Genomic DNA, 27,033 nt, shown 5'->3' with positions numbered 1-27,033 from the left:
TCAGAACATTATAAGGGAATACTTCTCAAAACTTTATGCTAATAAGTCTGAGGATCAAATTTCAAAGCTGGCCCAGACAGGAAAGTCCATTGAGACTCTTACCTCCAATTAAACACCAGAAAGCTGGAAGTGCGCTGTGGCTCAAGTTGTAGAACGCTCTTCTTGAGCTGAAGAGCTGAGGGACAGTGCTCAGGTCCAGAGTTCAAGCCCCATAACCAATTTTTAAAAACCCATTAAACATGGTGAGTGTAAATAGGCATAAGTAAGTATGTATATTCCTAACACTTTGGAAGCAGTCAGAAGGATCTTGAATTGGAGGCTAAATTGGGCTCTATAGGGAGATGCTGTCAAAGAAAGAAAGGAAGGAAGGGAAAAAATGGAAATAAAAAGGAATCAAGGAAGGAAGGAAGGAAGGGAGGGGGGGGAGGATAGGGAAGGACAGGGGAAGGGAGGCAAGGCAAGAAATAAATCCCACACCACCTACAATGTGATAGTGATGACACTTCTGTACTTAAAAAATATTAGTGTTTCTTTTAAGGAAAAGTTGCTACTTTTATCATTTTCAAAAAACTTTTTCTATAGTATATAATGTATATTGTACAGTATACATAGAAAATTGTATGCAATGTGGAAATGTAAGTATATTAAATGTTACTTTTCAAATTTTTTTAATTAGCTCTGAGTGGTTGTTCAAAGGAGGAACCATTTAACAAAGTGGTTTAATCAATATATCTTGATATGTATTAGTTATAAATTTTGTATTATATTTTTTATTGTGAAAATTCTGTACAGAGGGGTTACAATTACATGGGCAAGATAATGAGTACATTTCTTATCAAGCATTGCAGCCTCCTCCTTTGTTTACCCTTTACATCCCTTCCCATCCTCCCCCCCCCACCCCCCACCCAATCCTCCTGGCTACACCAAAGTATGGTTACATGTAAATAATTGATACTTACATAGTTAGGTTATAGAAAATATACTATAGTCTATAAAATACACTATTTCAGGCACAGAATATAAAATTGATGATATCTATTATATATGTATTTGTTTATTTTTCAAGTGAGTACATGCTTATTATGAGAAAGAATGGCTTATTATGAGAAAGAATGGCTTATTTACAGCACTTCTGACATGTAACAAAACATAATGGTGTTTATATAAGGCAGACATCAATGTGATATATCTTCTTGTCTTGAGAGCATTAAGTATAGTCCTTTTCCAAAACTGCTTCAAAATGGAAGACAAATGGAAGGAAGGAGGTGAGCAAGTGTATACTAGGTACAAAATGAACTATGTAACTTGTGGGTAAAGCCTGGAATGGGAAAATTCAAGGGAAAAAAAGGAAGGGGTGGAAATGACCAAGAAACATTGTTCTCATAACACAACTTTTGGAATTGTAATCTCTTTGTACAACCACTCAATAATAACAATAAAACATGTAAGACATAAAAAAACACTTTTTCTATTTGGGGCATGGTACCTTAGTTGTTCTTATTAAAACTTTGCTTCAGCTGTCTTTAAAAGGACCACTCTTGCCTACACTGGACACATTTTTCAAGAGTTCAGGAGTATTGAAAGCCTCTTTTTTGGTCCTGACCTGTTCTAACTTCCAAAGTTGCACTTGTCATGATTGAGAACCAGTCATTCTTCTGTCTCCCAAACCTCATTATCCATCCATTATTACCTTTAGAGTTTTAGTCAGAGATTTCAAGAAGGGTCTTACAATGCTTTCAAGTTACTATGAACTTCATCCTCCTCATCACTGAAATTTCCCTGTTTTATATTGTTTAAGAATTTTTTTTCATTATCTCATCAAATTATGTGTCAGTCTCCTTAAGGCAAACATCTGAGATCTGAGACTGGGTGTCAAAGAAGAACAAAAAAGAAAAATGCCAAGATGAGAGATATGATGGGAGATTATAACAATTATCATGCATTCTCAGTGTGGGGCTCTGACTTATCACAGCTTTGAGCTATGCTTACATGTTGTCAGGGATCCTTCAGTATTTGCCTGTACCATGTAATTATTTTGAATATTATTTAAAATGTCTTTCCAGAAGCAAGGAAACTTTCTGAGTGAGAGGATGAATGGTGGGATCTCCACTTTGCCCTACACAAGCATCTCCCATTTTACTACTTCAAGATTTTATCTTCTGACAAGTTAAAAACAAGAGAAATATAATGGAAGCAGTTTGTTTTTCAGTTCCCTTAAAAACACATTCAGTTTGATTATACTGAGTAAATAATATACTTCTTTATTTCTTTTTAGTATTTGCTACTCCCTGAGCAGTTCTTAGATTTGCATGAAACATTCCTGTTATTGATATCCAAAAAAAGCAAACCTCACACAATAAATCCTTTCAGATACTATACAGCATTGAACAATTTCTCATTGTATTCTTTAAACAGACTTACTTTGTTTTGTCAAATAGTGAAAAACAAGAAAAGTTTAGGTATTGCCTATAACAGAAGGAAAAAGTATGTATCCTTCACTAAGTACAAAATGTTTTTTGTCAGTATTCCCTCTTTCAAGTTGTTTTATTTTTTTCTGAAATAATTTACCTATTTCTAAGTTGTTAGTACCTTGGATATGTTTAGTATAGGCCTATTTGTTGCAATTTTAATTTCTGACAACAGAAAATACAGTTTTATAATATCCAGAAATAAAAAGTAATCTTATGATTCACACGGTGACAAATTAAGAGCATCATTTTAGAAGTATGTGTAGTGAGCTGTTAACTTGTGTCTTAGCAGGCTTCTAACTATCAGGCAATGACCACTTCAGTAGCTTCCAGATTCTCTTCTTGCCTCTAACCTTCTTCATTCAGTCTACTTTCCTCCCTTAGCCAGAGTAGACTTATTTTTTATTTTTGTACTTTTTTATTGTAAAAAGGCTGTACAGAGGGGTTACAGTTACATGAGCAAGGTAATGAGTACATTTCCTATTTAGCATTGTTGCCTCCTAATTGTTTTCCCCCTACCATCCCTTCCCTCCCTTACTTTCACAACTTCTCCATCCCCTCACCCCATCCCACTTCCCACCTCCCCACCCCCAGCCCCCACCGAAGTTGTAAAGTTCATTTTATTTTTTTCTTTTTTTTCTGTCAGTCGTGGGGCTTGAACTCTGTGCCTGGGTGCTGTCCCTCAGCTCTTCAGCTCAAGGCTGGTGCTCTACCACTTGAGCCACAGCACCACTTCCAGCTTTTTCTGTTTATGTGGTGCTGAGGAATCGAACCCAGGGCCTCATGCATGCAAGGCGAGCACTCTACCACTGAGCCACCTTCCCAGCCTGTAAAGTTCATTTTCAACATAGTGTTTTGTATATCTCATTGTTACAATAAGTCAAACTGTATCCTTATGTAAGTATTTTGTTTTTTTCCCTTCCTCTCCCAGAATTAGAGAAGTGTATGTACAAGATGCAGGGCACCAACATCAAATACAGTGAAAATAGAGATTATACCATGGGTGAGGAACATATAAAGCAAAAACAAAATCACATGGTACATTATAAACATGTTAGAAACAATAGTAAGAAAGAAAAAAGTGGGGCTGGGAAGGTGGTTCAGGCTTGCCTTGCATGCCTGAGGCCCTGAGTTCGATTCCTCAGCACCACATAAGCAAAAAGGAAAAAGCCGGAAGTGGTGCTGTGGCTCAAGTGGTAGAGCACTAGCCTTGAGCTGAAGAGCTGAGGGACAGTGCCCAGGCCCACAAAAAGAAAAAAGAAAAAATCTATTTGTGTCCCTATCTTGGGGTTCATTTCACTTAATATCATCTTGTATGGTCATATATACATAGCTTTTGAGCTTTTCTGCTTGTCTTACAAATGTACTAGTTATTGCAAATAAGGGAAACCATGGGACCTATGTTTCTTTGGGCCTGGCTTGCTTCACTTAATATAATTTTTTCCAAGTCTTTCCATTTCCTAACAAATGGGGCAATATCATTCTTTCTGATGGAGGTATAGCATTCCATTGTGTATATATACCACATTTTCTTGATCCATTCATCTACTGAGGGACATCTGGGTTGGTTCCATATCTTAGCTATGGTAAATAATGCTGCAATAAACATACTTGTGCTGGTAGCCTTAGTATGGCCTTGTTTTTGATCATTTGGATAAATGCCCAAAAGTGGGATTGCTGGGTCATAGAGGAGCTCTATGTAGAGTTTTTGAGGCCAAAGTGGTTGAACAAAGTTCCACTCCCTCCAACAACAAATCCTCAAAGATACAACTGCCCAATAAATAAGTTGGGCTAACGACTTAAAGAGAAACTTCTCTTAAGAGGAAATAAGAATGGCCAATAGACACATGAAGAAATGCTCAACCTCTCTAGCTATAAAAGAAATGTGAATCAAAACAACATTGAGATTCCAGAGTAGATTTCTTAAAGCACTCATCTGATAACATCATTCATTCTTTCTCTTAATATCAAGAACAAAGTCTTTAATGTAATTTCAGGATTGTCTTCCTCTCTGGCCTCATTTGGCATCACTCCCCACAGTTACACAGCCTCCTCTCAGATTCTAGAAGGCCCCACAAACTCCTTCCTTTGAATCGTCCCTTTTCTATGTGTCTACCCACAAATTACACAGACAAAGCAGCACCCATCCACCTGCAGAGGGTCAGTTTTTCATTCATATCCCAGTGTTTCCTCAACAAGACATTCCCTAACTTTGACCCTCAGTGGTCCTGCGACCTCCTTCACACCTTTACTCCTCAACACTTTTGGAGTGCTCATTTAATTACCTTTCTACCACATTTGCCACCAAATTTTCTGAGGACAAGAGGCATCCTATCCTTCTGCTTTCCATAAAAGTAAATATATGCACATTGGATGATCACAAGTATTTATGGAATGAATGAGAGACATTCATCACTAACATCAAGAAAAATAATATAGGTGAAAAATAGACCAAAATATAGGGAAATAAGCATCACTGTCACCTTACACATAGCGCCTCTCTTTTTATTTTAAAAAATCCATATTTTAAAATCTATAGAATGCATTAAAAATGAAAATTTTAGGGATTAGTAGTATAGCTTGGTGTTAGATGCTTGCCTATTATTCTTAAAAATTAAAGTTAAAAAATACATTTTATCATAAGCTATAAAAATACAAGGCATATGAATAAAATGAACATGCCAAGAAGAAAATAAGCTCAAGTAGCTCATCATATCCAAATAAAGTAAGGCTTCTTCATTTTAAAAAAATGATTGTGTGTATGTGTGTGTGTCAGTACTGGTACTGGGGTTTGAACTCCAAGAGTGTCCCAGAAATTTTGTGCTCAAGGTGAGCACTCACCACTACAGCCACAGCTCTACTTCTAGCTTGCGTTTTGTTTTTGTTTTGGGGTTTTTTTTTTTGGTAGTTAATTGAAGATACAAGTCTCATGGAGACTTTTCTGCCCATGCTGACTTCAAACCACATTCTTCATATCTCAGTCTTCTGAATAGCTAAGGTGACAGATGTGAGCAACCAGCACCCAGCTCAAGATGAATTCTTATGCAGCCAATTAAGTTGTACAGACTTTCATATAAGAATTAACAAAATACCAAAACACGGTTACATATTTAAATGCATTAGTCCCTTTTATTCCAGGATTAGATATCTTATTTGCTCAGAATATCACAGATAATCCATCCTTGGTTATTCTTTTGTGATAGTAATTCTTAACCATATTGACTAAATTAACCATCCTTGGTTAAAGAATGAACATGAAATGACTTTTGCTCCATAGTAATGCAACTGCCAAAACAAATTCATCAGATATTTGAATGTATGACACTCTGATGCATTTTTTCTTGTGCCTTCTTAAATTAATCTTACCTTTATTGCTCAAATATGCATTTTCTAGACATCGGATCACCTTTCTCATGAGCTGAGGACTCAGAATATTTGAGCTCAAATCGTTGGTGCCAATTATTTACATAAATTGTTTAAATATTACCTTTCAGTATAATCCATCATATTTTCCATCCCTGGTAGTAATATTTTCTATATCAATGTATTAATGTTTATTTGGAAATATGATCTGAATTTGGTCAGGTTTCCACTGACCAACTTGTGTTGTTTCAATGTGTTAGCTGATTAGCACATGCTCAGTGAATAGATCCATATTCTTCTTTCACTTTATAACCTGTTTCTTGGAAATTTTCTTTCAATGAATAATTTCCAGTTGCCCTTATTTATAAAGATACACAAGTCTACCCATTAGAAACCATTGTATCTTCTCCACCATAGATTTATCCCATTGGGATGAAACAAGAAGTCATAAGGTTATGTAAAGATGGTGAAAATTGTGTTGAGCAGGAATACCTGTGATTGGTTTATAAAGGTCAGCAGGGAGGACTCTGTGGTAATTATAATGGGTTACACTTTGTGATGTACATCCATTTTTTCAGGAACAGAAAAAACTTCTTCTAAGCTGTCCTAGTTACATGGAGAGCCACAAAAAATTTCAATAATTAGAATAGTAACCATCATCACAGGCACCAGTGGCTCATGCCTATAATTGTAGCTACTCAGAAGACTGAGATATGAGGATCATAGTTCAAAGCCAGCCCAAGCAGGAAAGTCTATGAGAGCTTATCTCTAAATAATGACTAAAAAGCCAGAAGTGGAGCAGTGGCTCAAGTGGTATAGCACTAGCTTTGAGCAGAAAAGCTCAGGGACAGTTTTGAGGCCCTGAGTTCAAGCTCAAAACCAACACACACACACACACACACACAAACAAATGTAACATCATCATCACTATCTCTCAAGGTCATTAGAGTTATAACATAAATGCTGATTATAAGTCCATCAGTCACACAGATGTTAGCATAAAGGTAAATCATTTTCTGCAATGCATTTTTTACTAAAGTGCAAACTGTAGGTTGGATTGACTCTAATTAGAAACTAAGTTTCCTAGACAACTTTTTTCTGAGGCATATGTCAACATGTCCAAAGTATGCTGGCTTAGAGAAGAAAGGAAGATAGAGGAATATTACAGAGCTAATATGGTTGAAATTTACAATGCTATTGAAGCAGCTAGTTTTCCGGATGACAAGATTTCATCCCCCACCAAACAGGGCCAACTTTGATAAGCATAGGAAACAATGTTAAGAGTAATGTTGGAGCAGAATATCAAGCAAGGAATTTAATTTTAAATAAATTAGTATTTTTATCATACTGCAGATATAGAACATGCATTTTTACACTGTTCTTAATTGCCAGGATGGGGTAGGTGTAAGCCTGTATATTTATGTGGTAGTAGCATTTGCTAACTGTTTGAGAATCTAAACTACTAGGTTTATTCTCTCAAATTCCTTACCATCTCATACCAACTATTCCAGTCATGTTATGTGGACAGACTAGCCCTGTTTATACAGGCACGAAGCCACAATCACCAAATGAAAGTGCTTGTTAGTTTCATCTTGCCTGGGAAATAGCACCAAAACTACATACCATCAAGAGAGTAGCAGATTAATTTTTCTGCCAGTAGTGTCTTCAGCAGGCAGAAAATACTTTTTTATATATCATGCATTACATGCCATACTACCGCATTTACAGCTTCTGGTAAAGTCAACTTTAGAGCAAATGGGAAAAAGATGTCATAGGCAAAAGAACCTATCCATACGAAAGAAAATCAGACTCAGAATTTTCTGTAAAAACTACTGGTTTCTTGTTTAGTCCTTTCTTACATTGTAGTTCCATTTGTTTTCAAATGGAGAGAAGAAAGAGATTACTTGTTTTCCCCAAAGTAATGTAGCATATTGATGAATGTGACATAATTGAAATTTGAAGTTTAAATTTTGTATTCTGCCTCCTTTGTCTCCATATATTACCCCGTGCTATTCTTGAAAGCAAACATGACCCTTCTGGGAAGCCACTAGCTGTGTTCTGAGACTTGCTACTTCTGTCCTGTGTACCATAGGTAAATGTTTTCTCTGTAGCCCAGGATATAATGAAGTTGTTTGCTCTTTTTAATATGTGAAAAAGGCACTGATGATCAAAGGATATAAAATTGAGGTCATGGTAATTAATATCAACTTGAACTGCCTATCACACCACAGATTTATCTCAAACATTTGAGTTGTTTGATCGCTAGCTTTTGACAGATAACTACAAAAACCTCAGTCCTTTGATCATATTGCCTTCACTAATCCTAGTGATAAGACCTAGTATTGGCACTTCATGCTAGACATGAAGTTGACTGGTTTGCTTTTCAGATAAAAGAAATGATTTGTTATAGAGGAAGAAATCTTGCACATTTATTACACTTAGATTGGAAGGTTATTGAAACAATGTTTTTGCTTTTTGGAGTTTTAAAAGAAAATTAAATAAGTTAAAACCTCACAGGCAAGAATTGTAGGAATGTGGGGCTGGGAAGGTGGCTCAGTGGTAGAGCGCTTGCCTTGCAAGCCTGAGGCCCTGGGTTCAATTCCTCAGCACCATATAAGCAAAAAGAAAAAAGCCGGAAGTGGCACTGTGGCTCAAGTGGTAGAGCGCTAGCCTTGAGCTGAAGAGCTGAGGGACAGAGCCCAGGCCCAGTGTTCAAGCCCCAAAACCGGACCCCCCCCCCAAAAAAAGAATTGTAGATATGTGATAGTGTTTACTAAACTTCAAAAACAGGTCATAATGCACAGACATACATACAAAAAAAAAGCAAGTATAATAAAAGGTCAGTATAATTTAAGTGGCAAGTGTAGAAAAGTTCACTGAAAACTTAACTTTGCAGTTTAAATCTTTTCATTATAAAGTACTACAAAGATAAAGAAGAAAGGTAAATGCTTAAAATTGAATGTATGCAGTGAAATGAGATTGAGTGGTCTCAATAGACAATTAGAGAATTCTTTTTGTTTGGAAAAGTTAGAAAATAAAAATATTTTAAGAGCTTTCATAAGCCAATTAGGATATACATTATCTTATAGATCAAAAGCCACTGTAAAGATAGAAAGCCAACATAGAGGAGGGGTTGCCAAGTTATGGTAAAAATTGTGTATTACTGCCATTTTGCTACCCAACTAGTAAGAAAGTGAAGTTCTCCTTAAAAGAGAAAAATGACTCAATTCATGGGCTTATGAACATGATATAAAATGAATATGACTTTTGTTTGTTGTCCATATGCTTTGTTTGCCCTGTGGAGCCAAAACTAAACATTAAGTCCTCTGCTTCTCTGTTTTACCATAACATTTGGGCAAGAGGTTTGGATACATCTTTCCTGAAGAAAGCTGCTTTCCCTTGTATATCAGAAAAATCAGAGAGTTGACAATTATTTTTAAAGTGCTATTCAATAGTTTGGTCCAGGTTTATGTCCCATAAGGCAAGCTTTTCATTTTAGAGAAAACTGCCCTCTATTTCCTGCTTACTTTTTCAATGTTTGCTTGGCTCCTACAGCTGAGACTGTGGCTATGCGGACCTATGGATCTTTTTAAAAATATGGAATGCAGACCAAAATGTTGTCAGAGCTGAGAAGTTTAATATAATAAAGGAGAATCCAGAGGGAAGAGGCATATTAAATGCAATAAACAAAGGATTCACTCTCCACCATCCTAACAGGCTTTCCCTGAGGGACATAAGTAATAATTGCAGTATGGATGTCTACATTAAGAAAGTACCCCAAAAAACTTTGTTCCCAGAACCTCAATAAAGGAAGGGTAACATTCTGACCCAGTCTTTTCTCTGCAAAGTAGTCCTCAAACAAGTTTTCCCCATGGCAGGTTTACAGCACTCTTAAGCAATCTGTTTTCTTTTCTTTTCATGCCAAAAGACTTTACAAAAGAAAAAGTCTTTATCCAAAGGATCTTTGGACTTACTTTCATGCTTTAGGAATTATCTTCATTTATTCTCTGTTATCTATATTTTCAACTTTTTGAAAATAAATTTGCTCCTTCTTGAACTGTAAATATGTTCATGACCTTTACAAAAAGAGAAAGGGAAAAAAATGAAAACTTCTCCAGTAATCTTTCCCCATACCTTTTGTCTTGCAATGGGCTTTCTTCCTCCCTCTTTCTATTTTTCTTCATCTTTCCAAAGAGAGATGAGTCTTGCTATGGTCACTCCCTATTACCAATGTATTCAGCAATTTAACTGGGCCTTCATCTTCACTTCTTCACATCTTACTCATTGGTGACTTCCCATTATCAAATTCAAAAATAGCTTTCAGTTCATATCATTAGTGAACTTCTCATCAGCATCTGACACTGTCGAAAAGTCTGACTACTCACTCTATTGGCTCTCCTCCTATACCACTCTTCTTCCTCATTGTTTTCCCAAGTTCTTCTCTTTTGCTAATTTTTAAAATATAACCATTCCCCAAGCCTCTGGCTTTATTCCTCACCTCTTCCATCTCAGTACAACAGTATAACAGTACAAATGGGTTGTCCTCTCATCTTAGATATGGACCCACATATCTAAACTGTTATCTAGATATTTCCACTTGGAGGAACTTTCCAAAGATACCCCAAACTCAACAAGTGCCTTGCCAGCAAATTATCTTCTTTTCCAATTCTCCTCTTTTTTGTTGATATTCTATTTCAGTTGTTCTAAGGAAGGAATGCTAGTAAATATGATAACATATCCTGATTGTGATTGGTTTAAAACAGAAAAGAAAGTAGAGAATGGTTGCTATTGTATATAAATCATTCTTTTGAATTTAACAGTGATGAGAAAAGAATAGATTAAAGTCTTTAGGAAAGAACAGATAGGAGAAAAATCACTTTCTAGGGAAAGAAAAACCTAAGCAATTTTTCAGGCATAGGTGATTCAGAAGGGAATAAAGACATGTAAATAAAAGGATAGGAACTGAATCTTAACAACTATGAAGCTGACTACTAAAAGAAAATTGCAAGGTATTTTCTCCTTGCACCTATACGATATACTCTGCATGTGATATTTGCAGCTCTATTGTATATTCTGCATTGTGTGACATTTGCTTCAATAAATTATATCTACTATGAATATCATGCAGTGTCATAGCGAATACATAATAAACAGGTTTGAAGTGTTTATGTGAAATATTTACATTTATTTTGACATATGTAATTGGAGATAATTTATTTGATTAACCTAAATCAAGTATTGGTTTCCCTTTTGAAATTTCATATATTTATGAATTCCTAATAAGGATGTAGACTCCTTTCAATTCAGTCCATACACAGCTATTATCTTTCAACTGAAATGCTAACTTTTAATAATAAACTCACATTCTGAAATGAGTGTGGCACTTCCCATCAACTTTTGCTGTTGCTTTTTTTTTTTTTTGGTAGGTCATAGGGCTTGAATTCTGGGCCTGGGCACTGTTCCTCAGCTCTTCAGCTCAAGGCTAGCGCTATACCACTTGAGCCACATTGCCACTAACGGTTTTAGAGTGGATTTATTGGAGATAAGAGTCTCACAGACTTTCTTGCCTAGCTTACTTTGAATGGTGATCCTCAGATCTCAGCCTCCTGAGTAGCAGGCATGAGCCTGGTTGCTATTGCTCTTTTGTTGTTAACTTCCTGAAATTTCCACTGTAACACCTTCTATATATGTAGCCATGATATTGTTTTCCAGTATTGTTTCTAAATGCCATGATTTATATAATTCAAGTGAACAAGTCCACTTTTCCACTTTAATGGAGGATAGAGTGAAAGGAAGGGGTAGGAAAGAGAAGGTAGGAAGAAGACAGTGGAAGTCTTAGAAAACAAAGGTTACCAGGTAGGCTCCATGTTCTTAAGAAAACTACAAGAGAATAGTATTTGAAAAGTCATTAGCACTAACAAAAACAACAAAATAAAATGTGATAATTCTCTTGCAGCTTAGAAAGAATTCAGAATAGTGTGGGAAAATGGGAGACCCTGGAGTTTAGGAATAAGCAGCTCTCCTAAGCTAAAAGCTTTGTACAGGAACAAGGCATTGTCAGCAAACCATGACTATTCCCTTCCTTTCTTCCCTCATTTCTCCCACCTTCATGTCCTCCCCACTAACTCTTTCCTTAGCTGCATTCAGTGTACAACGTCTGTCATAAGCTGGTAATATACTAAGGCTGGGCAGAAAGAGGCCTAACCTTCCTGCCTTAGTTGAAATCCTCAGATCCAGTGTCTTGCCTGGAAGGTGGGAGGAGCACGGGAAGTGATTACCCTCCAGCTTCTCCTCCCACACAAGCCCTGCCCCCTCACACTTGGACAGTGGAGAGATTAGCTTTCTTCCTCCTTCTAGTTCAGTCCTTTGGCTAATATGCAAGGGCCCGCAGAAGCTATGGACTTGCATTTTTGAGCTTGGCAAAGTGCATAGATAGAAGACAGGGCTTTCCGACTGGGAGGAGGGAGGAGAGCCGAAGATACCTGCTTGGGCTGGCTGATCTAAGCAGTCAAAGTGGGAGGCTGAGTGCTTGAAAGAGGACTATGCTCGCACTAGAAATAAGCAGTAAGTGAGTGGCTATGTGGCTTAGAAAAGGATTAATGCCCCTGAGGTGATGGGGTAAACTAGAAAATATTGTTTAATTCTAGCGTGAAACTGTAAGACTGCTAGCTTTGTGTGGTTCTGTGTGCTGTTTAAACGGAAACTAAGAGCTTAAGTACAAAATCAGAGCTCGGATTGCTTCCTTCCACTCTTTGAAAATGCCAACTTGTTTCTAGAATAGTGGGTACATACCCTCTTTCTCTAACCCTACTTTCCAGGAAAATTGGCTAATAAATCAGAGAGGGCATTGGGATTCAGTTGGAGAGTTAGAATTCAATACTGGCAGAAATTGCAATTTTGAGTTCTGTCCTGTGAGTGCTGACATTATTATATCTATTAGCAGTGATTGTCAGCAAAGTGTGGGGCAGGGCGTTAAAAAGGAAAAGTTAAGAATTTTCATGATAAGCAGCTAAGTCTATATGCAAGGGATTAAATTAAAATATTATATAATAAGTAATGGGTGGGTTTTAAAAAATTAAAATGGGTACAGCAGTTAGGGAGTAGAAGAGGGCATAGGTAAAAAGAGAACATTCATTTCAATGACTGTGTGTGCTAGCCAAAGCATTTCACAATGTTTACAAAGTCAAGACAATGATTCAGGGATACTTCAATTATTGTTGTACATTATTAATACTGTTGCCGGGCAAGATCTGTGGTTCTCTGGTCAGCAAGTTCTGGCAATGAAGCCACTGCCGCATGTGCAAAGAATTCTGGGATGCCTGACAGTGAAATGGATGGAAGGGCTCACATTCCATCTCTACTTAATGTCCTTTTGTCCAGAAATCGGGTCATGCAAATGAGCTACTTGGTACGTATACAGATCAATTTTGGAAAGGCATTTCTAAATGTTTTGCATTAGAAGGTCTCTGGACAATATCTTATGGCCACCAGTAGACTAAAAGGGTACAGAAACAAAGGGATAGGTAGGAAATCAGCTTGACTGAAGCCAACTTTGTTTGTTTTGTTTTCCATCAATCCTGAAATGGAACCTGAAAGGAGGACAAGAATAATAGGGAGAAATACTTTGACCATCTGTTCTCTTCTAAGTGGCTATATTGATTAATGTATGAATGAGAACTTGGATTTTATGCATCCTAACACTTGAAGATTCTTTATGATAATGAAAATACAAAAATAGGAGATATTTGTATATGGGGGGATAGTAAATCCAGTTTGAACTGTCATAAAGGAAAAACATGAAGAAAAACTATGCTCCCAGTGTAAAGATTTATATCATGGTCACTGAAAGGTGATCTAATGGGATGAGGAATATATTGTGGTGCAGTAAATTCAATTACTGGAAATATTTAAATTTTCTTAATTCTAGTTAATGCAATGAATATTTAAAGCAAGGATAAAAAGAAATCTGGCCATGGGATTTTTATTTTCTATATGTTGCTAGTATAAAGAAGTAACATGACATTTCTAGTATTCCCATCAGTTGTTGCATTGGAAGAATAAAGAAGAACTGACGGACTCAGACATATTACTGTTCTCCTGTAGAACAACTATAAAATGACTGTTATAATCTTTCTTTTCAACTTTGGAACTTATAATTACAGATTTTGCTGTGGGGAAAATAGAAAAGGAATGGTCATTGGGAACAAAAATAACAATGAAAAATGAATGAAATGAATTTTTAAAGATGGTCTGTACTCTTCAACTGTTTTTAACTACCAAATTTTGAAATTGACTTTGTTAAAAAAATTACTTGTTTTTTTCTAATATTTATAGTAATCTGATTTGTAAACAATATCAAAAATCTGAAGATTTGTTTTTGGAGTTGCATAGTACTTCTCCTTTTTGGGAAAAAGTCATTAAAACATTTTATATTTCAAGCATAAAGCCTACTATAATTTTAAATGAAGTTTCTATAATGAAAAGAAATGTGCCAAGACTCTTCAGGGAATTACTTATGTATCTCAAGGTGTTTACGAATTTTTTCTGGACTACTGAATAAAAGAGAATCATATGAATATTGAGAAAAGTAGAAAAGGCATAAATTAGAAAGACTAAGCAGAAAGTTGTAAATATAACTATGGGGCAGCAGTTAAAGAGTATTTGCTGTTATACATAAAAGAATAATACATTGATGCCTTGTGAAAGAGGTTATGTAAACTTTAAGAAATATTAAGTAAGAATTAAGATGTTAATGGAAAGAAACTAAATGATCATTTAAAATTATTCTTTCACAAGAAAAGTAAAGAACAAGGATATGGAAAACTAAGCAGTGATGAAGACCTGGAAATAATTGTTGATGAAAAGCAGGTAAGTGAACACTTACATACATTTTCTATTGTTACACTGTAGATTTTTGGCAAGAAACTCTTTATGTATTCATTGCTTCCCTGATAGCTGTATTAGCCCATTTCACTGAGCCCTGTTGGTCAGTAGATTTTGAGGGCAGCTAAACCTCTTTATCTGATCCTTTGCCCTGATGACTTCTGCATGAGAGCAATATATAGCTTCTGTAGGTAAGAATGATGAAAGATAAAGTTAGAGCATGGTTAGAGAATTTTGGGGAAATTAAAGGCTACATTTGACAAAAGCATAATGTGGTTGGAAAAAAAACACATTTAAATAAGAACAAAAAAGTGTAGTATTTTGAAAATTTTGAAGCATTACCATTAGTGTGTCTTAGAAAACAGTGACTGTGATTCAGAGCAGGAGGATAAAAGGCTTTGAAAACTTTGAGAAATTTAAACATACATTTTACCCAATTAAATTGTTAAAATTGTCTGAAGTCAATTTAGAGATGAATTATAAAGCTAAAGAAGAAGCTATTTAATAGTCTGTAACACTGCCCTAATTTGAGAGACCTCTAGTTTGGATGCTTTATGGGCCCATAAGGTGAGATGAAAATTGCTTAATAGACCATAAACAATGACATAGTGAATAGTGGAAGGTATCCAGCAATGACACTAAATTGGCATTGGCCCTTAGCATCTTTGTTAATTATCAAGGAGACAAGATAACTACACATCTATTTAATGTACAAGTAATACCGAATCATAGGGCAATGTCAAATCAAATGTACAGACAGTGATAACTCAAAGGGATCTGAGCATATGAAGACATTAGAAAAAAGCTAATATTTTACATACAGACAAGTAGAATTTGTACAATTTCTTAATCATGTAGTATAACAATTGCATTAAAGAAGTTTTTATCTTGCCAGCACCTGGGCTTGATCTCAGGCTCTTGAGCTTTCACTCCCTGGTACTCTACCACTTGAGCCACACTTCCAGTTCTGGCTTTTTGATGGAAAATTGGAGATAAGAGTCTAGAGGATTTGTCTGTCAGGTTGGCTTCCAACTAAGATTGTCAAATCTCAGCCTCATGAGTAGTTAGGATTAAAGGTGTGAGCCACCATGGCTTGGCTCAACTCATTGTGTTTAGTTTTTGACAAAAAGGGAAATGGCAACTAGAAGGTAGAAGCCAGAAATAATTGACTTAGAGACCTGTTTGTTGAGGGCAATTGAGGCAATTGAAGTGGTATTCCAAACAAAGCCCCAAAGAATATACTGGCCTCACAGGAATGGCCTCTAGACTTTTCTCACTTTTTCATCATTTTGTTGCTCCTGGTAAAGCCAGGTGGGGGTAGGAAGGGTTGCCCTTGGAGTTTTCTACTTAGTGCCAGATAGCCAAGCCAGTTAATAAGATGAGTGAGGTAGAGCACAAGTGCTCTGCTTGAGCTATTAACTATTATATTAACTATGTCAGATTATTTACCTGTGACAGGAAATTCACACTTCTCACTGATCCCCCTATAAATCAGGATTGTGACTAAAAGCAGGACCCACCTGGTGAATAAACCAGTAAAATACAACTAATTACATTTTGAGGATACAAATACATACATATTTCCCTATTAAAATGAAAAGTTATTTATATTTCTCCTTTAACTATGTAGAAGGTAAAGTCTTTCTATTTTTCTTCTTTACTGTCTTCCTCCCTAATGCTGCTTGTGTTTGTCTTTGTGTTCTAACTAAATTTTAGTGTTGTGAAATGATAATATTGTGTATTGAGATTTTACTGTTCTTTGTTTTCATGTAACTTTCAGAAAGTTTATACTATTATTAAACACACTTTATTAGTTGCTAAGAAATCTTAAAGGAAAAAGAAAGCCACCTTATCTTTTTCTTTAGAATATAGTACTTCATTATTGGGTCAAATGAGGGTGGATCCCATAGGTGTGGAGTAGTCCTCTGCCTCTGTGATTATCCTGCTCCTTCTAAGGTGCTGTACAAGTTGGTACCATTTGGCAGTAGTCCAATGTTGTGGAGTCATTCATGTCAAAACATTCTTCAGAAAATGAATAATTATGAATATGAGCTGGCTTTGGTGCTTGTTGTTGGCAGGAAGGGTAGTCCTTCCTTGTTTAGGAGGCTTATTTGGGGTTGTGGTGTGAACAAACCTAGGTTGAAATGATGGCAATGTTGATGCATAGAAATAGAATATTGGAGAAAATACTATAATCTTATAATACTATACAAGAAAACATTCCTAAGAGACTAACAAGTTAAATCTATGTATTTATTGTGCAAAATATGTTTTATTACAGAAATAGACTATTGTTTCACTTTCAGATAGGATGAAATTATGAATATGACATGTATAATTAAAATTAAAATCTAAAGCCTGAATTTGTCAAGAATCTTTATGTTCAATCTGTATCTTTTCAGAAACACAGTAGAAATTTATTTGTAGATCTTTATATACTTATAAGTAGATTTTTTTAAAGTAAGTGATACCAAAGGAAAATCTACAGAAGATAAAGAAAATGATTGGAGTGCTATGATGGCAGAAGTCAACCAGTCTCATTAAATCCATCACTCAGGCTGTCACTGTACAAAAGCTGTGCAAGCTATGCTGTTTCACCAGTCAGGTGTACTCTATCAGGAAGTCCATAGTCTTGCTTATATAAGCAAATTAATAATAAAAGTAGCACACAAGGGTTTGGTTTCTCCCTGGCTGTCCTCATTCAAAGGAGTAAAAGATCATTCTGTGTTATTTTTGACATGGAAAAAGTAAATTTTGTAAATATATAAGATTTTATTTTTGAAAGGCAATGTTGTACTACCCTCTGAAATTTTAATGGCAAATTTTATTTGTAATACATATAAAATATCCCAGAAAATTAATGTTAATGCCCTAAAGTACTAGGTGCCTATGACCCTCTCTATCTCTGTCTGTCTCTGTTTCTGTCTCTGTCTCTTCCCTCACACCTCTCTCTCTCTCACTCTCTCTGTCTCTCTGTCTCTCTGTCTCTCTCTCTCTCTCATACACATCATTTAAATATAAGATATAAGTACATCACTTTGGGACAGAATCTATATTCTCCACCTAAAATACCCAGGGTTTTAAACTTCAAACATATGAAAATAATTGAAAAGGATGTGTTGAAAAGAAAATTTAATGCCCCTAAAATTCACACACTACAAAATTAATGTATCTATATATAATTAGTGAATACCATATTTGGCTTTCTAGAATAAGTATGAAAAGAGAAATCTTAACTATATAGTATCATATTCTTTCCTGACTTGAAAAGAGTCTGGTGATATGACTCAGTCATAGATCACTTGCCTAGCATGCATAAGGCCTTAGGTTCCATCCCTACCCAGCACTGAAAAATAAAAAGGTGAGAAAAGACTGAAGATGAAATGGCGTTTGTTCAGAAATAAGTCTCATATAAACACAAATTCCCCTCTGTAATTACTGAGATATAAGGGATAGGAATGGGGAAATAGATAATAAAATACCTTTAGTAAGGAATTCACTACCTTGAATAAATAATGCATGATTTTTCTTTTTTCCCCCAGTAGTACTATTGTTTGAACTCAGCACCTTATGCTTATTAGGCATAGGGTTGGCCATATCCCAAACTCTTTTTGCTCTGGTTTGTTTTTTAGATAGGTTCTCATATTTTTTGCCATGGCTAGCTTGGGACTGCAATCCTTCCACCTCCACATTTGAGTAGTTTGAATGATAAGCATGAACCACTATGTCTGGCTTGTTTTTCAGATAGGGGCTCACTAACATTGGGCTGGCATCTCACTGTGATCCTCCTTTTTTAACTCCCAAATAACTGGGATCATAAGTCTGTGCTACAATATATGGCTCATTTTATTTTAAATTATTTTTAATTATATTTATTAATTTTTATAGCTTACAATTAATGTTAATTGTATAAAAGGGTTTTTTAATTACTTTTTTCTAATTAGAATCAACACAGTTTATTCTATGCAGGACCTAAATTACTTTCTTTCTAAAATGTTTTCAAATTCCAAGTAGACTTGAAAAAAATACAATAAAGACTAAAATAAAATTATTGGATATTGTGATTATATGAAGGACAGCTTCCAGCTCTGTAGAAATGGTTTAACAAAAGGCTGGCATGAAACCACGAAGTTGGCCCTGCAGGTCACTTGGTGCAATAAGGTGAGGAAATGTCCAAGGTCAGAACTTACAAAGGGAACATGTAAACATGGGTCCAAGCAGTTCACAAGCTTCAACTATTTCAGCCATGCTGGAGCATCCTATTGCAGGGGTTTCTGAGTCAGTGATCCAGGATGGGTCTCAGAATTTGCATTTCTGAGCGCTTAGCCACTGCTGCTGGTTCTAGACCATACTCAGAGAAAGTACTATTGCAGTTTTAAAGGGGGAAAATTGTGTGTGTGTATTTGTGTGTGTGTGTGTGTGTGTGTGTGAGAGAGAGAGAGAGAGAGAAAGAGAGGGAGAGAGAGAGAGAGAGGTGATAAATTTGCCATCTTTCTGAGGCATTACCTGGAATCCTAAAATGTAGAACTTATAGACACTCAGAATTATGATTCTGAAAACAAGAAAGTCACAGGCTTTTAATAGCAAGATGACTTTAAATACCCAAGTCAGCAGTTTGATAGATTCAAAATCAAAAAGTTTCCTTCTTTATAAAATAATGTTTCATTCATTATATCTCTTGAGTTTATCATGTTTATAAATATGGTAATATTAAAAAGTGAAAAACATTTTTATCTTAAAAAACATTTTATCTTAATAAAATCAACCATGTGTTTTAATTAGCTAGCCTTCTCTATCCTATCTCCTTCCCCACCTGCAATTTCTAGATATCTAGAAAGATGAATGGAGGTTCCTGGAGTCCCAGGTTAGGTACAAAGTACACAGATGCCAGCCCTCCAACCTGGCATTTGACCTGCTACTCTTCACCACTGCACATGTTACTGGAAAGTCGTGCAACTATCCCAGTTATTGAGCCCAAGCCAGGGAACAATTCAGGCAAGGTGAGAAATATAGGGAAAGTGGTATTAAGGAAAGAATACACGTTCTAGACAACGAAAGTTGTCTAGGATGAGCATAGTACCATTCAGAGTTTGAGAGGAATTCCTAAGCCCAGGTCCAGACCACTGGATTGAGATCACAGGTAAACAACAATCTAAGGAAGCTAGAGGAGGTTTACAGAATTGCAATGGATAAATCAAAGGGGGTCCAATTGCACCTCTGTGATATGATTCATGGACCTGGAATTTGTTTTTGTAAAGTGAAGGTATGTTCCAAGAATTGCTTGTTTTGGATCTTGGGCTTGAATAAAATCTTTCATTAATCCTTAGGTTGGTGAGGGACTCAGAATATCTATGACAACCTATGACCTTGATGTTAACAGAGGCTGGTCACTGAACCTCTCAGACCTTTTGACCTTGTCCTCCCATAGTCACCACTTATGTTTATCTTCTATCTGACATGTTTCTCTTTAAGTCTTGAAAGCCTTGAAGAATCTTCCATTTTATATTTCCTTTGCATAGTTCCGTCACTCATGGCTAACTGCTGCCTACCACACAGAGTTCTTACCATCACCCCTGACTGGCCACTCTATAGAGATAGGTTAAGAAGCTATTTTGTCTTAGTGCTGTCTTACATAAAAGAATCCTCTAGATGGATACTGGTTCCTAGCAATTCAGGAGGCTGAGATCTGAAGATCACAGTTCAAAGCCAGCCACCTCAGGAAAGTCTGTGAGGCCCTTACCTCTAATTTAAAAAAGAATCCAGAATTAGAAAACTATTCTCCTTCCATTTAAATTTTAGGATACTTCTCCTAGTGCCTTAAGCCTTTCATATGTCAAAAAATTAGGAAAATAACTTACAAGACAGGGAATTAGGGAACATGTTTTATTTGAGTACACACATGGCTACTTACTGGATATTTAACCTACAAAACATCATTAAGCTTTTCTCTACTGGTCATGAATTATTTTTCATATTTTGCTAATTATGTCATTTTATAATTTAATCACAATCATATTATTATTGTATTTTACAATTTTCAAAATTCTTTCCATTTATTCATGTAGTCATGTTTATAATATATATATATTCTTTTTGTTACAGTGCTGAGAGTTAGGCACAGAGTCTTGTGTATTCTAGATAAATTCTCTACCACTGAACTAAATCTCAGAAGCCAAATAAATATTCTATTATGAAGTAGATTTATTACTTGACATTTATTACATGTAAATTGGCATTATACAATACAAATACACACATACAGATAGATGATAGAAAGAAAGAAAGATAATGTTAAAAAATTCAAAAGCGACAGGTAATGAGTACATGATAAGAAATGTATTAATTACCTTGCTCATGTAATTGTAACCCCTCTGTATGGTATTTTCACAATAAAAAACATTTAAAAAGAAAAAAAGAAATTAAAAACAAATTTGAAATTAAAACTACCCCCTTTTGCTTCAGCATTCATTCCTTTACATCTCTGACCTCTCCCACCCTTCAGTTTAGACATTTATGTGATGAACAATATTTATGCACAAATGATGTTCTTATGTATAAACATGAATATATTCACACAAGGAAGTTAACTTGTTCACTTTTTTCTTTTAATATCATTGTCCTTATTCATGAAACATGTCTTCATTGTGTAAAGATTTAGCTGTTGTAAACAACTAATATTTGTTTCTCTGAAAGTCTTTATTGCCCCTTTTCTCTTTTTAAAATCTTAACTATAAATCTTAGTTCATTTTTCCCATGGAGCTATATAATCTAGGTCAATATACAGCATATTTCTATAGTTCTAAAAGAAGCTCACTCTTTCACTCTTTGAGCCCTTTAGGGGTGATTTCTGTTCTGTCCTGTAATGTTCTGAAAGTTAAAGACAGAGAAAATAAATATTTACATGCTGTAAAGTTATACTGCTTACAAATAGTAAAGGATGTATAATATCATTGAATTGTTTCAATGAACATGTGTATGGAAAAATTTTTTTGCCAGTCCTGGGGTTTGAACTCAGCCTGGGCTGTGCTCAGGGTTAGCACTCTACCACTTGAACCACAACACCACTACCAGCTTTTTCTGGTTATTTGGTACTGAGGAACTGAACCCAGAGCTTTGTGCATATTAGGCAAGCACTCTACCACTAAGTCGCCTTCCTAGCCAAGAATTTTTTAATAAGTTTTTTATTGTGAAAATACTGTACATAGGGGTTACAATTACATGAGCAAGGTAATGAGTATAGTTCTTATCAAGGATTGTTGCCTCCTCCTTTTTTTTGCCCCTACCATCCCTTCCTTCCCACCTCTACAACTACACTCCTCCTCCCTTCCCCCCCTCACCTGCCCTGGCTTCTGCCTAAATTGTAAAGTTTGTTTTCAACGTAGTGCCTTCTACATCTCATTGTTGCAATGGGTCAACCTGTATTCCTATTTAAACATTTTGTTTATTTCCCTCCCCTCCCCAATTTTTTAAAATTTTTATTAATATGTTTTTTATTGTGAAAATACCATACAGAGCGGTTACAATTACATGAGCAAGGTAATGAGTGCATTTCTTATAAAGCATTGTTGCCTCCTCCTTAGTTTCCCCTTACCATCCCTGCCCTCCCAGCCACCCCCCCCAAGTTGTAAAGTTCATTTTTCAACATAATGTCTCATTTGCCCTAATGATCACAAACAAGACCATACTAAAGCTACCAGCACAACTATGTTTGTTGCAGCATTATTTACCATAGCTAAGATATGGAACCAACCCAGATGCCCCTCAGTAGATGAATGGATCAAGAAAATGTGGTATATCTACACAATTGAATTCTATGCCTCCATCAGAAAGAATGACATTACCCCATTTGTTAGGAAATGGAAAGACTTGGGAAAAAATATATGAAGTGAAGTAAGCCAGGCCCAAAGAAACATAGATCCCATCGTTTCCCTTATTTGCAATAACTAGTATATGACTGAAACAAGTAGAAACAGTCAGATAAGTTGATGTTAGGTGAAATCAACCCCAAGATAAGGACTCAAATGGTTTTTCTTTCTTGTTATTGTTTCCCCTCCCCAAATTATACCAACATCAAATACAGTGAAAACTGGGGTTATACCATGGGGGAAGGACATACAAAGCAACAACAACAAAAAACACATGGTACTTTATAAATGCAGTAGAAACAATAGCAAGAAAGAAAAATCCACTGTGTTCCTGTCTTGGGGTTCATTTCACTGAACTTCATCTTATCTGGTCATGTGTATATAGCTTTTGACCTTTTCTACTTGTCTCAGACATATACTAGTTATTGCAAGTAAGGGAAACCATGGGACCTATGTTTCTTTGGGCCTGGCTTACTTCACTTAATATATTTTTCCTAATCTTTCCATTTCCTAACAAATGGGGCAATATCATCCTTTCTGATGGAGGCATAGAATTCCATTGTGTATATACACCACATTTTCTTGATCCGTTCTTCTACTAAGGTGCATCTGGGTTGGTTCCATATCTTAGCTATGATAAATAATGCTGCAATAAACATAGTGCTGGTAGCTTTAGTATGGTCTTTTTTGTGTTCATTTGGGCAAATGCCCAAAAGTGGGACTGCTGGGTCATAGGGGAGCTCTATGTGGAGTCTTTCGAGGAACCTCCAGACTACTTTCCAAAGTTGTTAAACAAGTTTACTCTCCCACCTTTCTGGCCATATCTCCTCCAGCATCTATGGTTATTTTTTTATTGTGAAAATACCATACAGAGGGGTTACAATTACATGGGCAAGGTAATGAGTACATTCTGTTATTAGAGTTTTTGATTATAGCCATTCTAACTGGGGTGAGGTGGTATCTCAACGTCCATATATATCACCCTACACTAGAATCAACTCTAAATGGATCAAAGACCTCAGAGTCAAAGCAGACACCCTGAAAGCATTACAGGACAGAATAGGAGAAACCCTAGGTCTCCTTGGCACAGGCCAAAATTTTAATGGAGACCCGAGAACTTTTTTTAAAAAATCCAGAAATGGAGCTATGGCTGAAGTGGTAGAGCGCTAGCCTTGAGGGAAACAAAAAAGCTCAGAGACAGTACCGAGGTCCTGAGTTAGATCTAGACTCAGGACCAACCAGCATACCTCCTCCCCAAACAAATGTACTAGGATTTATTGTAATGAGCCACCACTTATTTCTTGAACTCTCACAGGAATAAACTTTTTCCCCAAACACTTCCTTACCATTTAACTGTTCCCTCTTGGCCCATGTAAAAGAAATATCTTGGTCCAGGCTAGTGCATCTAACATGAGAGCTAAAATTTAGGTGGTTGTTGACACCCACTTATTTTTCCTCCCACAATCTTCTAAGAGAGTGTCTACTTAGCCTGAGAATGAAGAATAGAGACAGCATATTCATTTCTTAGCCTTAACATTTGAACATGTCTTTTAAAACTTGTAAGGGAACGTGAGCAGAAAGCAATGAATATTAGAACTATTGAGATACTTTTCTAAAGAGACAAAGTAGGACCATCTTCTGTGTTTCCAATAGCACAAAGCATTTGAGCAGGATTACAGTTCTGTCCTTGTTATCCTGTGGCAGTGGATCCTAAAAAAGATATAAAGACCACCATGAAGTAAAAATGGAAGAGTAAGAAAAATATACTAATGGAAAAGATACCCAGTTTCCCTCAGGCACCAAGATAGCGCAGTCCTATCACCATGATGCAAGTCGGTTACCATCTATGTAACTGACTTGCATCTCAGGCTTTAAAAAAGATAAAGTGTATCACTGCTTAATATATCCAGCATCATCTGGCCAGTGCTTTTTTTTACTTCATTTAAGTAATACAGATCCCATTTACTTCAAAGACTTAAAAAGTATAAGGCTTGCCTTCTGGTATCATATGTAGTGTTCCCCTTAGTACCTTCTTGGAACTCGTGCTTGATTAGCAAGAAGAAAACCCCACTCTAGGGCTTCAGAAAGGAGACTACCTATTCATCTTGGAGATCCTGAAGCAAGGAACTCTGTGACCTACAAAAGATGCAGCAGGTCACAACATTGTAATGCCCTGATTGCACTCAGAGTAAATGTGGGTTCATTAGTGATTTCCTCATCAATAGAAATGGTGAAATTAGAAGGAGCCAAATTTATTTGCTCTCTGTCTGAACTCAGCATTGACATAAAGACTCATGATTATAGGCCAATCAATTACATCTTGTCTGCAAAGCTATTTATTATCAACAAATACTTTGCGAAGAAGGAGAAAGTTTTCCATTAGGTTATATAGAAAACTTAATAGAATAAACTTATTCTTAAGTATTCCCCATTTGTATTAAGGAATACAAAAATAATTGCAAAATACTGATACTGGAGAGAGAAATACCGCAGTAATGCAGACTATATTTCCTTTGTATTTTCTTTATAAATTCACAATGTAAATTTAAATTAGTTATGCTTAACTTCACACATTTCAACTTGGAGTGGTGATTGCCCTAAGCATCACCTGCTAGGGAAACATGAAGGGCAAACCTAATATCTTAATTCTTGAATCATCTGACAGATTACTAAAGTTTGATTTATTAGGCTAGACAATTCAGGAACTCACTCTTCTTAGACTGGCACAGAGAGATGCTAAGGAGCTAAAGTAGAAATCCATCATCCTAGTTTCTAGTCTTGGCTTTGCCACTTACTAAGCAAAAGACTTTGGAATATGAGTTTCCTTTTCTTCATCTGTGAAATGGTAGAATACCATGTAGATCAAGTTATTGTCTGTCTGAGGCTCAAAAGAGGATACTTCCTCATACAGCCTGCATCCCTACTTTGGTCAGATCTAAGAGTGGAATTCATGGCCACTGAAGTCATATCTGATATTCCTTCTCCAGTAACTTGTACTTCTTGTATGTGACCTTATGCTTCTTGGTGACCTTATGCTCATGAGATTCCTAAGGTCAAGGGAAAATAGGAACGCCAAAATAGGGTTTGTGACATGACACCCTCACTTGGTTATTTCTACCAGTTTATGCCTGAGCCTTCTGTACACCTTCTGCAGAACACTAGCAGATATTTCACTTAAGTGCATTTTCAATTGCCAGGTCCTCTGCCACATCATTTTTCAGCATTGTAAGGGTCTTTATAATCAGAAATCTGAGTGAGAAAAGGCTACATCCATATGATGATTTTATTACTTTGGTAAAATTAACCAGCTTCTCTGAGCCTGAGAATGCTCTGGTATAGAATTAGGAAGTTATTGTCTATCCAAGAAAGTAGTTGGGAGTAGTTGGGAGTATAAATGTAAGCCAAATGCATGGTGGAAATAAACTCAAGCACTGAGCTGAGTGTGTAGTGGGGGTTAACGGTAATCCTCGTATATTTATTAGTTATCACATCCTCTTGGGCATAGAGATAACTGAGGTACAATGGTTCTAACCAGAAAAAAATATTTTCTGGGGTCATAGATGCACATGCCCATATGATAAGCCATAGGAGGAGAGGAATCAAGTGAGAACATTGATTCCTTGGCATGAGCTACCCCATTAGAGGGGACAACACCTACCTGTCCAGCTTGTTGGAAATAGGTGCAGAATTGCTACACATATTAATTTTTCAAGAATCATAATCTGCTGATTTTTAATCCTTAAAATCTTAAGATTTTAGATAGTGTGTAATTAAATAAGATAGGTCTGTGAACAGCACACCATTTGGTGACCTTATGCTCATGAGATTCTTAAGGTCAAGGGAGAGTAGGAACGCCAAGGGCGTAGGCAGCTTTCTACTCACTTCTTTTTATCTCCTACTTTATACTGGCCCTTGGATCCTAAAAAGGAAATAAAGGCCAACATAAAATACAAAGTAATACCTCAAAGTATTAACAGTGAGCTTATTTCTACCACTATCTAAGCAGCTATCTGCTCACCTCTTCTGTTAACCTTCTGGTTTATATTTCTCACTTGAAAATGAACTGAACAAAGTTGCCAATTATAATAAGGGCAGTAAGGCACCCTGGCAGACAACCTTACGTCCTCTTTGAATTTCAAGTACTTTAAAAATAGAACCAGTAATTCTAAAATGTTAAAAATTCCAACTTGATAAAATGAGTAGGGGAGCAGGGAATGTAGAAGGTGTTTCTACCTCCTCAGGTCTGTCTTCTTGGTGAACAACAAGGTACTGCACATATGAGTAGCAAGAAACCTCCACTCCCTCTACCAGCTAATTCTCTTCAATTTTCCAGAAGGTAATAAAACTCACAGGGTTCAAAAACTATAATCACAGAGATCATAAATTAGTTACCTTGTCTAGTTCAACAAATACCAGACATTCAATAATATATCATTATAAAATATACTAATTTT

At 36.1% G+C, this 27,033-nt stretch overlaps 1 protein-coding gene across 6 annotated transcripts in view; it reads left to right on the top strand.

Annotated features, from left to right (window-relative positions):
- Window positions 1–27,033, top strand: part of Pex5l (peroxisomal biogenesis factor 5-like) — a 232,388-nt gene that overhangs the window by 58,235 nt on the left and 147,120 nt on the right. Inside the window, exons 1-3 of one of the 6 annotated variants that reach the window (XM_013033678.1) lie at window positions 12,164–12,392; window positions 13,080–13,239; window positions 14,628–14,699. In XM_013033678.1, coding sequence (XP_012889132.1) covers window positions 13,147–13,239; window positions 14,628–14,699 — 165 coding nt within the window. In that variant the 5' untranslated portion in view covers window positions 12,164–12,392; window positions 13,080–13,146. Of the gene's footprint in view, window positions 1–12,163; window positions 12,396–13,079; window positions 13,240–14,627; window positions 14,700–27,033 lie in introns of those variants that run through there. The other 5 variants (XM_013033682.1, XM_013033679.1, XM_013033681.1 and 2 more) reach the window with 5 other exon arrangements.

Source organism: Dipodomys ordii, unplaced genomic scaffold, assembly GCF_000151885.1.
Source record: "Dipodomys ordii isolate 6190 unplaced genomic scaffold, Dord_2.0 Scaffold175, whole genome shotgun sequence".
Lineage (NCBI taxonomy): Eukaryota > Metazoa > Chordata > Mammalia > Rodentia > Heteromyidae > Dipodomys > Dipodomys ordii.
This window is presented reverse-complemented; position numbering and strand designations above follow the sequence as displayed.